We start from the raw sequence: 15,911 nt of genomic DNA on the forward strand, positions 1-15,911 counted from the left end.
AGAGAGAGAGTGAGAAAACTTTTAATTATTTTTTCTATTTAAAAATCCAGAGTTAATTCAAATATTTTCCTATATGTAGTCGATATACATATATGTATATATACATATATCCATTATTGATGCAGCATGAATTCGCAACTTTATACATACACGTTGTTAGGAATTTCAATTCATCAATATAAATGTTTAATTACAGATGTTCAAAAAAATCACTAATGCACTTCGTGAATTGGCTTCTCGATTTGTATCGTCAATTTAATGCATTATATAAATCACAGAGTGATCGGACACAATCTTGTAATGATAATTGAATCTGCGTGAATACTCGGATTTCACTTGTCGTTCCACGATTGTGGAAAATATGAATGAATTATTTAGTCACGACAAGCGACACGTCACTCCAACGTACCAATGCGCTTCATGTTTTATTCACTAGCACCGTTGCACATTACGCGATATGAAGCGACTAGACGCTCGAGAATTGACATTCGCACTCGGTTTCCCAAAGCGGATTACATAGAGAGCACAATGGCGAACCATGACACGAACCGTTTGTCGCACCGGATGAAAAATAAATAAATCTCATCTATACATAATTTAACTACAAATCCTTTTTACTAGTAACTTCGATATCGACATACCGTTCGACACTCGACTAAATTTGATATTTTTATATCTGCTTCTTACGAGAATACTAGTCGAAATCTTAAAGAGAAATAATGTAAAAGATAAGCATATAGAAAAGTGTATTAAAAATATAAAATTTTTATATAGATATTCTTTTTCAAAATTAATTTCGCTGTAAATTACACCCTGTAAATGGAACGCTTTTAAGCTTGTCTAACTCGAGAAAGATTGCAAGCTCTACTACTTCTGTACCACTTAATTATGCGATCCCGATTGGGTCTCAAGAATTTACCTAAGCGGCCATACGTCACAGCCCCTAAGGTGTCTCGCTGCACTATTTCCGTCGCTTTGGGTGTCGTGGTAAAAAGATGTGTGTGCACGCGTATTAATAGACTGACCGAGCAACGCATCCGTGGTGACGTCGCCGTGCACCATCGAAATTCAGCCAAAACCGCCGCGCGAATTTGTCTTACGCAATTTTCCCACGACGGAAGACGGCAACACGTGTTGCCGCCGGGGGTTGAGGAACACCGAGGAGAAATCACCGCTCGGGAAATCCGTGCTTTCGACTTACGAGTAGTTTCGAGTGTAAACTAGCTCTCGTTTTCGAGAGAATTTACCGACAGCACGCAAGCCTGCGCGAATGGCTTAAAATAAATGATGCAAGTCGGATAAAGTCATTAGCAACGTTTAATTCGCGCGAATTTAACGATCTAATCGTCTGCAAAGGAAAGTTATTAACGATGCTGTTTATTTCTGTTTGCAGAATCACGAATATGGCGGATATGGAGACGAGCCACGTCGTAAAAGGTAAGAGAATTTATGTTTTCATTGTTTATATTTATATAAATGAAAGGTCGTATATCTTCCATGTGTTCGAAAGTAATAATGCGATTATTGCACGTTATTGAAAACGTATATTACTAATGAAAGCTTAAAGCTTAAAATAATAGCTGACTCATAACAAAATGCAATTATATTACTTTATATGACAATTGAAATAAGTGTATCAGGAACAATCACATAGTAATCGCAATGACTCCTATCTTATCGTTCCAAACGATTTATCGATACCATGCAAAATTTTATACAGGATTATCTGATAGATAATTATTGATTGGAGCACGTCATTTTGATTTTCTCAATATGCGCTATCAATCATGTGGTATCGCATTTCTTTGACCCATTAACATTTGCGACGCGTCTGATTGAACAATAAACGCGTGCAAATCAATGGCGACATTCTATCGTCTCAACAGATTACTTTGCATAAACAGTCATTGAAATCAATCGCACGCAATTTGCACGCTCGATCATTCTCAATAAAGTTGTTCGATATTAGAGTAGATTTGTTGTTTATATAATAATAATTCTAAATATTAAAAAAATTATACACAGTTGAAAAATTTGTGTTAAATTTAACAAATATCACATGTCCCAAACGGTCCACAGAAATTTTTGTGTTAATTTAACATAATACGGATATGTTAAATGATGACACGAATATTGTGTTAATATTTTAACATAAAATAAATGCAAACTTCAAGTAAACTTAAAATAAATTTTGTGTTAAATTAACATAGTTTTAATGTAAAAATTAACTAAAAAAATTGTTAATTTTACATTTTATCATTCCCACTTATATTATAAAGTAAAATTAACATTTTTTTTCTGTAAATGTTAACAGATAAATCTTGTCACTAATAATATCGAACATATTTATTGCGTAAAATTAAAAGTAAATACACATTGTGTTATTTTTACACTTTTTTTCAGTTATTTTAATAATTTAACATTTGAGTTCAATTAACACAACAGCAATATGTTAATTTAACACATGAATGTGTTAAATATTTAACACAAAAATTTTAACGGGGACCGTTTTTAACAAAAAAACACAAATTTTCCAACTGTGTATAAACTCTTTACAAAATAAGATTTCGTTCAGAAAAATCGTGTTTTATTATTATTTATAAATATTTTTATTATATTAGTTTACATGTTTCGTAAAATTATATTTGTTCTTTAATTGCAATGAAAATGCAAATATGAAGAATTTCTTCCAAATAGAAGTTCCTATTTGTGTACCGGGGGGTACGCTATTATATCAATGACGCGCTATTAAGAAAACACTCAAGCGTGGAATTGAATCCTCGATAAGTACCAAAACGTGGTCTATATATCGCGACGTCGAAAATTAATTAAAACGGCGTAGTTCGTCAAAGTTTGACCCGTCTGTCGTCCTACAGTCCAAGCCTAATAATAAGAAGTTAAGTCGAGCATTAAGCATGATTCAATCTAGTACCGGGGCAACCCGATAGCGAATGATATCTACTCCACGGATTCGTGATAACTCTTTGGAAAGGTAAATTCGAGCTGGCAAAGCCAGTATGGTCGCAGATGCAGATATCAATGTTAGATAATCGACAAGAATCGAGAACGGGATAAAGATAAAAGGATACTTATTCTTTTTTATTCGTGAATTTAATATAATTTCAATTCTATTTTCATCATTTTCGATTGAAAATAAAATATATATTTTTTCTTATATTTCAATGCTTGAAAAATTAAATTAACTTATATTTTTTATTAAATATACAGTTTTGTTAGCATATAAATATTGTTATAAAATTTTTGCATAGTATCGAAAAAAAGAGGGTCGTTGGGATTAATAGACAATGTTTATCATCTACTTTTCCATCTCGCGATCCGCTACATAATAAATCGTATCATGATACAAAAACTCGATATAAACAAGCTTCAAATAACGTTGATGATCGCGAGTAGTAATTCAATTTGCATGGATCCTCGCGATTGGATATTCTATGCCATTAGCCGATGCAATGGCATTCTCGCCATTGTCCTCGTGAAAGAATTACATCGATTGATTTTTGTGTTGGATGCAACTCACGATAGAGAAAAAAAAAGAAGAGAGAAGAGAAAATGTATATACCAATATCAACCGTGAAAAATGTATCGCGCCGGCGTTTATCACCGGTTGGTTGCTTGCCTCACATATATACAACAAGTGAGCGCGTCAAATCTCGAGTGGAGATTACTTCGTTTCGTTTTTCCTTCAGTTGGGAATGCGAGATACTCCATTCTCGACGTCATAATTCTCTGTATACCGTACGTTATACACATGTGCAACCCACGTTTCCCATAATATTTTTATACTTTGCGTATGAAATATTTTCACGTTCTTGTATAAAACGTCGGCATGATTCTGTATAAAATAAGTTAGGTTACTAATATCGAAAAAAGAAAAAAAAAGAAAAAAGAAAATTGAATGCAACGAATATTTAATTGTAACGAGAGTATTTTCGCGAATATGATATTTAAAAATATAGATAGTGTTAATGGAGATCGCGTGAATAGTCCATTGAAACTGATTTTTTTTCAATTTTCACGAAGAATCGAGATAATATTTCTAGTTTCAGCAATCAATGCAATTTTTGCCCTGTGTCAGCAAAAACGTCCGTGCTGTAGTCGATGAAGAATGAATTATTATTCGTAGCAGTTTTTGCAAACTCAGCGATAATCGAGATCTCGTTTTCGACTTCCGTAATTGAATTTTCAAATAATTGGAGCGTCTATTAATGAGAATGAATGATGGGAAGTTCGATTTTACGCGATCGCGCATTATGCCTTAAGGCGAACTTTAATAAAGTCCTCTGTGCGTTCGCTGGAATAATACGCCAATCAATTAATGTTTCAGAGAAGACAATAACAAGCCGAACCACGTCCTCCTCTTCACAATTATCAATCCAGTTTACCCCATCACTGTGGTAAGTTTTTCACGACAATTTATCATTTGATATTAGTACGATCAATCTTCTGTTTTTGTGTTGTTGTGCACAATTTTAAACCGATAAAATATGAATAAACGCTAGTCGCGTAATTTTTAATTCGTATTTTTAACATGTTTATACAAATAAAAAAATATAATTTGCAAATTATTTAATATATTTTTTTCTGAAGCTCGTATTATTAAATGTCTAAGAAAAGCAGGTGTGAGACAAATATATGACAAATAAATATATATTATTTATATACATATAAATTCAATAATAAAATTATGATAAAAATGACAAATATTATATACATATACATACATCTTGTATATGTAATGCGGTGTTTTTTTTCAAATTTGCAAACATGGCAGTCGATACGAAAAAGTGGCGCAATTCCTCGATGCGCGGACTATAACAACAATTGAGGAAAAATATTGAAGCCAAAACCACAGAGAACAAAAGTTGGCAGCACGTCAGCCTTTTAGATTTTACAGGCCGTCGCACTGCATTTTATTTCTGTTTTGCGCCAATAATAGATGAGCTTTGAGCTCTCCCGCCGTTTCTCTCCGCCTCTCCTCGCCGATGGGTCGATGTCATTCGACATTGTTTGCCTCCGTTCGCGCGCGAGCGCTCGCATAGCTATCCTGTCATACAAAGCTCGTTTTCTTGCGCCTCTCCCGCGATCGAACCACTAATTAAAGAGCCAACTGAAGGCTTCTTGCTCGCGCGATAACCGAAGGTGCTAACAATACTACGAAGTGTATCGAAGTGTAGATTGCAGCGTAAACATAGCGATATTCTTGTTTTATGTTGCAAAAATATCTTGGCTCAAACATTCATTTTGCTTCTTCATATTATATTCATGATACCAATATCAGAAATTTTATTATTCTACTATAAAGAGGTGTAAACATAAGGAAAAAATTATATAATCTCTAAATATAATTATTATCATATAATGGCATTCATATAGAATCATCATTTGTGAAAAAGATCAAATCATGGAGATACAAAGTATTTCACTTGTATTATCTAAAAATAGTATACGTAAAATATGTATTATAAATTCATATCTGATTAAATAATTAGCAAACTTTTGCATCATGAACAAGAAATTTACCATTAATATGTGGTAAAAATAAGGTGATGTTTTACAATTTGTACAAGCACCGGTTAATCTGTAAAACGCGCGACTTCATATTCCATTAAGAGCTCATCTTTTCAATTTAATTAAAAGCTCATCTAGCTAGAGCTTCCTCGAAGGTTTTAGCTCTCAAGCACGCTCTTAGCTCTTTCTCCGTCCCTGTTTTCTTTCTTCTTACTTTTTCAGAATGTTTCGGTAAAGCAATTATTCGTCAAACATTCCGCAATTTAACGCCTTGACATTTACGAATGAATGAATTGTCATAACTGCTATCCATTAAAATAAATTAATCGTAGCATTCGTCTTTCTGTCTCTTGCTGATTATTTTTTATTTTTTTTTCTCGCGCGAGGTTTCCTGTATATTTAATCAGCAAATGCGCCGATCGATATTTCATTTTATTCGAAAATATACTACCGACTTTTTCATCCACTAGATAAACATTTGTTTAACGAGAACGTTTTGCGGATATGCGTAACTTGCTGGACGGATCTATGAATGGGGAATATCGCTATTTTTGGAGAACGCAGTAAATGTACGAAATTTTTATTCTTTCGGTGCGCGATCAATAAAAATTCTATGTGTATCGATGTAACTGTGACAGTCGCAGCTGGAAGTAATCGATTTAAATCTGATTTATATACTCTGGGAATGGCAATTTTTTTGCGACACGTGGTTGGCGTTACAAGCGAGGTCGCTTTTACGAGGTGCAAAGCAAATTGAATTTAATATCATATTTATTGCGAAATTTCTCGGAGAGAACACGCGAACATACGTATATATACAATAACATTTGACATGTAGACAAAATCTATCAGCGTCAAATGATACTGTCATTACGTTTATTAATTTATTATATTAATTAAGTTATATTATTGTTGTGTAACTTATATTACTATATTATAATATAATACATTTATATTATAAAACATGAGTTTTAGTATATGGTAAAAACATAAAATTAAAAGTTAAAATACATAAAGTAGTATAAAACTAATCAAATAAATAAAAAATATTTTAATAAAATAAATTTCTTAAGCAAAACACAAAAAATGTACATTAATATATTTGTGTTTGTTACGTTAGCAATTATATAATAATATGAATATGAATAATATGAATATATGTTTATATGATTTGTCATATATTTGCTATCCTGCTTTGTTTATATTTAATAAAATGAAGTTCCTTAAAAAAAATTATAATAAATTATAATAAATTATAGTATTTTTTGGTGTAAAAACTTTAAATATACGAATTGAAAATTACGTAACTAGTAATTCTTTGTCCAAATATCATTATTTGCTCAAATTTTTATTATCGCTTATATAAAATATTATTTCGTAATTAGTTAAACTATTTATAGAAGCTATTTATGAAAGCTTCTAATTGTAAGTTACATCTGTTGTAATCTTACTTTATATGATATCGCTTCAAATCGTAAGACAAAAGTGTCTTTTACTGCAGCTCTAGTCATTTAATAAAGATTCTAATTCGTATTATTGCGATACAATATTCAAGTATCGCTGCGCAACATATTTGCCAATATATCGCGCTTAAAATAGTGGCGAAATACACGAGAGGATACATCTCATGTCTGGTTTATCGCATCGTACGCGTCATGAGCAGATAAATATTAATATCATTAACGATATGCTCTGTGAATCGCGAACGATTATAACGAAGGAAATGACTATACAAAATAATTTTGCACAATGTTTTTAAATTTTATTAAAATATTTAATTTATTATATTATATATTTAATTTATTTTTTTGAAATATTTAATTAAGATGAAATTGATTTTTTAAATATATTCTATTTGCGAGATTATATTGCTTTTACTCCAAAATAAAATTTTCTATACATTTTCTATTCATTCAGTAAAATTAAAAAACACTTTTAAAACGCAATATACGCAGAAAAAAATTAATTATAAATTTTGAAAATTATTATAAATATTAAAAATTATTATAAATTACTAATATTAGTATGTATATATAACATTAACATCAATACATATACAAAATATTAACATCTGTACTATTTTAGTATATACATAAAGTTTAACTTTATATTGAACTAAAACTAAGAATATTTAAAACAAATATTTTTGTTGAAATGTTATATTTTTGTTAATACTTTGTTAGTACACAGAGAGAATTTTCTCTTAGAATTTACCCTGAAAATCATCATGGTAATCGTGAGACAATATGGTATGGAAAGAATTGTATGAAAATTTATCTGATTAATATATTTATCACAATAAACCAGAGCTGTCCACGTTTTGCACTTTTCGGCCAATTTCCGAGGCTCACCGCCTAGCGGCCCCCACTTACGCTCGAGACCTTAGCAACGCGTTACCCGGTTGGCCCGATAACCGTAGTTGCTAAGGTCTCGAGCGTAAGTGGGGGCCGCTAGGCGGTGAGCCTCGGAAATCGGCCGAAAAGTGCAAAACGTGGACAGCTCTGCAATAAACATAACAATATCAACACGTTAAAATATAAAACATGTTTGAGTAATTTTACCATGCAGTTTAGTAAAATTAATCAACATGTTTTATATTTTATTGTGATAGATATTATTATTTTTATTGTGATAAATATTAATCAGAGAAATTCTCATAAAATTCTTTCCATATCATATTGTCCCATAATTACCATAATTTTCAGGGTAAATTCTAAGAGAAAATTCTCTCCGTGTATTATATTCTTTTAACTTTTGATAAGAAACGGAGGAAAAGATTGCAAGAGTATCTATCTTAAGATATATTATGTATATAAAATCAAGACATGCGGAGAATTCTTTACTTAGTACTAGTCATACACTTTGTAGAGATAACATACCAGACATGAAACATCTAAATGTACCGCAGGATAATAATAACTGGACAAATAACTTAATATTAAATCGTGTCTCGATGCAAAGGCCAGATATTTTGAGATACCTCATTGAATTGCGCGGGAAGAGTCCTATAGAACATTGACCTTTACACAATACAAACTCTTTGCGAAATCGAGGTACACGTGCTCGGATGTAAATTCAAATGCGATATCAGCCTTTAAATAGCCACACCGTGTGTATGCAAAGTTTGTACGATTTGCGTCGTAATTTGGAATAATAGCAGTGACTGTGCAAATAAACATCAGACTAAATTGTCTCAGTATATAACAGCTCTGAAATGTACGATCTTAATGATCGAGTATGAACCATCTGCATTCAATGTAGAAGCCAAGAATTTATCAGTGAATGTAATATATTTCATTAAATTAATATGAAATGTTTTGATAATATATATATTTTCGCGAAGGACATGTTATCGCAGAACTTAATTTCAGAATACTGAGCAGACAATTATAAATTTTACTTATAATTTATTATACATACATATCGCGGAAAGAGATACGCACATATTATTTTATCAAATATTTTAATGATTTCATACGGTTAATATAATGAGTATTTCTTATTGTTAGTTCAAAGAAACATGGATAAATTAAGATTGTGATATGATTAAATAAATCAACTATTATTCTCGGAAGAAAATTTCGTTATTTTATCTCATTATTGGATATTGAATTTCAATATATGGATATAATTGTGAAATTTATATCTAGCGTAACTTGCATTCCATGTTGTCTACATTGAGAAAAGTGCTGTGCATATATACATATATATATATTCGGTTGTATTTAGCAACTTGTTATATAGAATGCGGAAATAAATTTTCGCACGCTTTGACTTTGGCAATAACACACACGGTGATGTGCGACAGCTTGCTGGATTTAGATTAATGAAACGGTTATTTCAAGACTCTCGATTCCGATTCTAGCCGGAATTTGTAATGCGATCCCGACATATGTTTCTGTCTAGCAAACTTGCAAACTGGATTATGGAAATATGAAAAAAATCGCATATCATGCGCTTCAGCATATCTTTTAGCGTATTAGTCGTTTAATTTGTAGCTTAATACGATCCTCCACATAAATCAATGAAATGATAATAAACCAATGAAAACTTTAGCAGAATTTCGACATTGATTTGTCGAAAATGATTAATCGCAGTAGTTATAATATTATTTAACTGCGATATAAAATAAGGGCAATAGCTTTATTGATTTAATTACATATAAATTTTCGGATAAATTGAGGTAAATTGTTTAATATCGCGATATAATATTTAATTACACGGAAAACCACATTCCAGGAGATGCAGTTTGTTCATATTAATTTCAATTTTATTATTATTACTTCGTTTATATTCGGTTACTGAAGATTGATGAGGAGGCATATGTACGCCATAAAAAAGTGTTGCATGCCACTCCAGGGAACAATAAAATTGCTCGGTGATAAAATATACCTGCGTTTGTTCAAATCTGTTTTGACACGCGAAAAACATGACATTTTTTATAGCGGATTATTATGATTTCCAAAACTTATCTTGTTAAATTAGAGAAAGAGCTTATATTCTTGTAAAAAAAAAAAAAGAAAATACAAAAGGGATATTATAAATAATATTATAGAATTTTAATGCAACTATCAAAATCTTTTTTATTTGTTCTGTAATCTTTAAAAACTATAAATTTTAAAAACTATAAAAGAACTGTTAGGAAATCAATTAAAGTTATTTATCAATAATTTTTCATGTCAAGATAATATAATATATTATTCCGCACATATGTGTGTGTGTATTATTGACTAAGAAAATATATGCGTAAATATTTGCATATGCGAAGTTTTGACGCAAAACGCTCCTAAATTCAGGTTAAAAATACATATCGTGATAATAACTTGGAGGTAGGTCATATGTTCAACATCAGGATCGACTAAAATTCTCTTAGGATTCTTCTCCCAAGCGTAGAAACTTTTCAACACTTCACCCTTGCTTTGAAGTAGCTTTAGGTCACACATACAGCTTTAGTTTATATAACATTAGCTCGACATTTACTGACAGTCGGAGGAAATGTTCCTCGATTATCCTTGTTGCATTTGTGCGCTCGCGTGTAATTTGCATCTTATCGTCACGGTTGCTCATTCGTCGACTCGTTTTCACGCTCACGTCCGAATAATTCTCGACGGATAAACTTGCGATCTCCGGTGACGAGGCGGTCGCATATCCCGAGATGGAGCCTTCCCTCGCGTAGAAATGACACGTGGAAATTATATTCCCGCACGGGGGACAACGAACATGCGAAGTTCCGGGCGCATCGAAACCGATGTGCAACACCCGCGCGAACGTCTAACGTATTTAATGTCCGCGACCTACTTTCCTTGTCTCCGGAGAGAAAGCCTGCCTAGATGACGATCTCCTGTGTATTCATTGCCAATTCTGTACTAACTCGCATTCGAAACTTCCTAAGAGCGGATGTAGAAGCAAGCAGCCATCGTTAGAATCTCGGTGGATCCTTTCTTTTGTCGCGTCAGATGCGGATCTAATAAACCTCTCCTTCGTTTAACGACGGATTAATCAAGTTTTCGGAAAACTTAGCGGGATAATACTATCAACGGTAGGATAGAAATTATAGATACCAGCGATTGTTTGTGTCTCTCGGAGAAATTGGGAGGCTGCTTCGCCTTTATCACTTCGACTTGATGCTTTGTTTTCAAACTTTTATTTCTGTCTCGATTCTTTTACTTCCTGAACGTTATTCCGATTTTCCAGAAAAAAAATATACACGGAGTTTAGTTGAACTATATATTTGTGCGCAAATTTATGAGGTATAATAGCTATCGAAAAAATCGTATGAATAGTAGGTTGTTGAAGCGAGTCAAGAGTCCGAGTGCGTCCATTAACTTAATATTTTTCCGTCTTTAGAGGTACTTGCACGCACATAAAGCCGGCTTAGTCTCGCTGTCATTATTTCAAGATGCTCGTTCATTTCATCGTCCTCGCACAATTAATCATGATATTTCGAGCTGCGAATCTTGTGTGTAGCCCAATGTCTCAAAATAATGTTACATTCTACTATTAAGAATAACCTCCACGTACAACATTGCATATTAATACGTGTCATAATAATCCAGTGCCTTCTTCCGAGAAGTATTTCTATGCAATGTATTCAGAAACGAATCTGAAAATGTCGTCTGTGTGTTCTAAAGAAAATCATCCACCTCGGAAATCCGTTGATTCATTTTTCACATGCGATACGACGAGAAAAAAAGCACCCGTATAGATCATTCTTTTTCGTTCTCCGCTTTTATAACATATACTTTTTTCACATAATTAAAATTTATATTTGATGAAGATATTATGAACAATTTAGGTCAATTATCCGAAATTTTATATAATTAAACTAATAAAACCATATTGCATATATTTAATTAATATTTTTAATAAATACGAGGAATACGTATATTTTTATACTAATTAGATTTATTGATCTCTACCAATTAAATGATAAATGAATAAGACTACTATAGGTTTAAATAATATAAGATTATTAATTTCCCTTATCTGCAAGAGATGTTAATGAAGTCTAAAGCAGTACAGGTGCAACAGTGAATAATGTATAAATAGAAACTTGATCACGAGATCGAGTTTCGGGGGAAAAGAGGGCAGGTAATATTATCGTTTAATTTCGATAACTGTTCTCAATGATGGCTGAACATGATCGAGGACTTACTTGCGCTGTGCACAGTTACATTACCGTTATCGGATCATTGTCTGCATTTAATCGCGTATTTTCATTTCACATTCACGCTGCATCACGTTTCAAAGTTGATACGGTTGAGGCACAAACCAGTTCAACCAATTTTATCAAATTGCCGGGAAAACGCAAAAACTATTTCCATGTCACGTACGCGTATATAAAAGTCAGGAAAAAATTACTGATTGCTTCACGCATAATATATATACAATTAAGAGAATATGGATCGATTTTTTGTGTAAGATTTTACAAATAATTTTTTTTATTTAAAGATAGAAATTTAAAATGTTTTACATAGCTCTCTTTGGTTTTAAGTTCTTAAAATACTTAGTTTTTTAATAAAAGTATGACAAAATTGTCTCGTATTTTCATCTTTTCATTGAGTTTAATATCGATAAAACTTAATGTTGTTAAGTTTATATATATATTAAAACAACTAGAGTTAGTGAAGAAGCCATATAGATAATTCCGATTTAATTTAGAAATTCAATTAACGCTTTGGAAGGATATGTAACTACTATAGCAAGGGTTTCTCTCTCTCTCTCAGCGCGTAGTAAATATATAAGACATAAGACGTCGCTAGACTTAAACTGTATCTACATATATATCGTTTAAGTTAGGAGTGATTCTAACTATTGTCTAGAATTGTTTAGACACGTCTTATATTGTGTCCAAGCGATGCAGAAAGTCATTCTAACAATAAGATTGCTCAGTAATGTCCTGCGAAATTCTAGAATAACAATTAACTCAAACTTGAGCTATTATGTATACTAATTCGTTTTCTAATGCTCAAAATTTAACTTTTTTTTAAAATATATATGTTTATATAATTGTGACGATATTGATTTTTCCGAGAAAAATATTTCTTGACTAAATGATTTCCTCGACTAAATAATTTTCTCTTGATTAAATGATTCCTCCTTTTCTTCAATTCCGTTGTTTCTACTTTGAATATTTTACTCACGCGCTTTATTTTTTTTTATTCGTATCGCTTAATAATTCTTATTTATGACTTTTCAAACTATATCATGAGAAAAGTTTTAATGCTTTGCATTACGATCTGCTTTTTATCTTTGCTATCATATTCATTTTTCTTTGAGCATTTCCTGACTTTGCGATAACGTTAATACTCCTGCACGCCATTAAAAACAAACTCGTTGGCGGCGACTTGAAACGCGACGGACCGACGATGGGTATCGAGCCGTAAGAGAGCACATCTTGAAGATGCTCGCGCAGTGTCGTATTCTTGGGTCAGTTTTCCAACAGTTCGAAACTGTTTGAGACTTGCAAAAAGAAGAGCGCTGCTAATGTTAGGCTACTTTAATGTCTTCATGTTCTCCCGTTTCTGCAAACAGCTTTCCAAAGTACTTTAACTTTTCGAACATCTCTATCGCTATCTTTTGATAGGAAGACATTCGCAAAAGTATTATAGGTGTAAGGATACAGCTGTACATCTTATACATTTTTATACTTTTAAAACTACTTGCTATTTTGCCATTTTTCTAAATTTTTTAAATAATTTGCAATAAAATTGATTGTTTTTAACATAGGACCTGTATATTTAAATATATGCATCTATATATTAATAAAAATAGCAAGCTTAGTTCAATTAAATAAAAGCTCTCTCTAAATAAAATTACAATTGTACATAGGTAATATATAATTCAAGAAACATTTGTCCCATGTATGAGAATTCTGCGATACTTTTCGCATACTGCATTCAAATTGCGCAAGGGTCGCTGGTCGTATCATAAATCAATCGCAACCGATATGAACAATTCATAGGTTAATTCCGATCCAAAAAGCTTCGATTGAATTTCGTAGTTGATTGTTCTGATTGGCAGTGCAGAGCGAATTGTTATTCCGTACCGATTTTCAATTTGTGTAATTCCATTAGATTACGCGTATGTAATTTTCAAAATGGAAAACTTGCATGAGATTTGATACAACGTGTACAGATGCGTAACCGTTTATAATTTGATACTTTTCGCATTATAATACAGTATCGATAATGTGAATATTAAAAATAAAATGTGTAATAGCGCATTCTTCATTTATAAAGTCGCAATAAATTGTTTTAATCATATTTTTATATATAATTTCACAATCTATTGAACTTATATGAAATGCATAAAAGTACCAGCTTACATAATACACAGTTGGAAAATTTGTGTTTTCTTGTTAAAAACGGTCCCCGTTAAAATTTTTGTGTTAAATATTTAACACATTCATGTGTTAATTTAACATATTGCTGTTATGTTAATTGGACTCAAATGTTAAATTATTAAAACAACTAAAAAAAAGTGTAAAAATAATACAATGTATATCTATTTTTAATTTTACACAATAAATATGTTCCGTATTATTAGTGACAAGATTTATCTGTTAAAATTTACAGAAAAAAATGTTAATTTTACTTTATAATATAAGTGGAGGTGATAAAATGTAAAATTAACAATTTTTTTAGTTAATTTTTACATTAAAACTATGTTAATTTTACACAAAATTTATTTTTAGTTTATTTGAAGTTTGCATTTATTTTATGTTAAAATATTAACACAATATTCGTGTCACCATTTAACATATCCGTATTATGTTAAATTAACACAAAAATTTCTGTGGACCGTTTGGGACAGGTGATATTTGTTAAATTTAACACAAATTTTTCAACTGTGTAGATTTCTGAGATGTATCTTTTTATGCTAAAAAACAAGTCGACGATTCACCTTGAAAATAAACTTGCAAATAACTTTGAATAATTATTATTCTGTTTAACTTTGAATAATTATTGCGATGCTATTTATTGTTAAAAGAACAGCATTGTTCAAATTTTCGCTAGATGTTGAATAGGTAATCTATATTGTCGGACGAAACAGATGATTCATTGTTAACCAATAATCGAGGGGCTTCGAAATCTTTTTTGTCTTTGAATCGATTATTCGTACCTTTTCACATAGTCAGAGAGAAGAGCAGAAAGTTTTCGTCGTTTTAACCACTCTCGCGGAGTGCTCACGATGGGGTGCGGTGCGGGCAAAAGTGGTAGGCTGTGTTTGAATCCATCAAAGTCTGCTCTTTTTTCCGGCTACAGTCGATAATCGATAGCATCTAGCCCTTCCTCTCGTTCACTCTCACACTCGTTCTAACGTCCCAATGTCTTTCGTCTGCGGTGGCCAGAGGCGTCTATCCTAACGTCTTCTCTGGTAGCAACGGCGTTTCTTTTTAGCGAACAACCCGTAAGATTCGTCATAAATCCAGGAGTTGCTTCACCCACCCACTATTTCGCCACGTCGCTGCATGATATATCGCGATAACTTTTATTTACGACGCGCTGCTCCGTCCCTTCTTTCCGAGAGAAAAAACTGCAAACCGTGCTGAAAAAACTTGCGTTTTCCTCGCGATGCTCAGGTGGTTATCGGTTGGTATTTTTTTTATCTTCCTCGATCCGCAATTCCATGGAAAATGCATTGGTAGCTATATTTTAATTGCTTTCGCATTTCGTTAAAGCTTGATCGCTCTATACATTTTTATAATGCTTTGTTTCGAATATCTTCAATTAATTTCTCATGAGAATCTCTCTTGTTAGTTTGATTACTTGTAATTATAATTTATATTACAAATATATATAAATTTAAATATATAGGTATATATAATATAATAATTGCTTCTTCAGCTTTTTCTGATGAGATGCTATAAGACACACACA

The 15,911-nt window shown here is 31.9% G+C and overlaps 1 protein-coding gene across 2 annotated transcripts in view; it reads left to right on the forward strand.

Moving 5' to 3' along the window:
* Sm (heterogeneous nuclear ribonucleoprotein L) overlaps nt 1–15,911 on the forward strand; it is a 151,356-nt gene that overhangs the window by 21,284 nt on the left and 114,161 nt on the right. For both annotated transcript variants that reach the window (XM_083034101.1, XM_083034187.1), the window contains exons 2-3: nt 1,394–1,437; nt 4,346–4,415. In XM_083034101.1, coding sequence (XP_082890227.1) covers nt 1,394–1,437; nt 4,346–4,415 — 114 coding nt within the window. The remainder of the gene's footprint in view (nt 1–1,393; nt 1,438–4,345; nt 4,416–15,911) is intronic.

Source organism: Prenolepis imparis, unplaced genomic scaffold (genome assembly GCF_030444845.1).
Source record: "Prenolepis imparis isolate NDT839.2.m4 unplaced genomic scaffold, iyPreImpa1.0 SCAF_1, whole genome shotgun sequence".
NCBI lineage: Eukaryota > Metazoa > Arthropoda > Insecta > Hymenoptera > Formicidae > Prenolepis > Prenolepis imparis.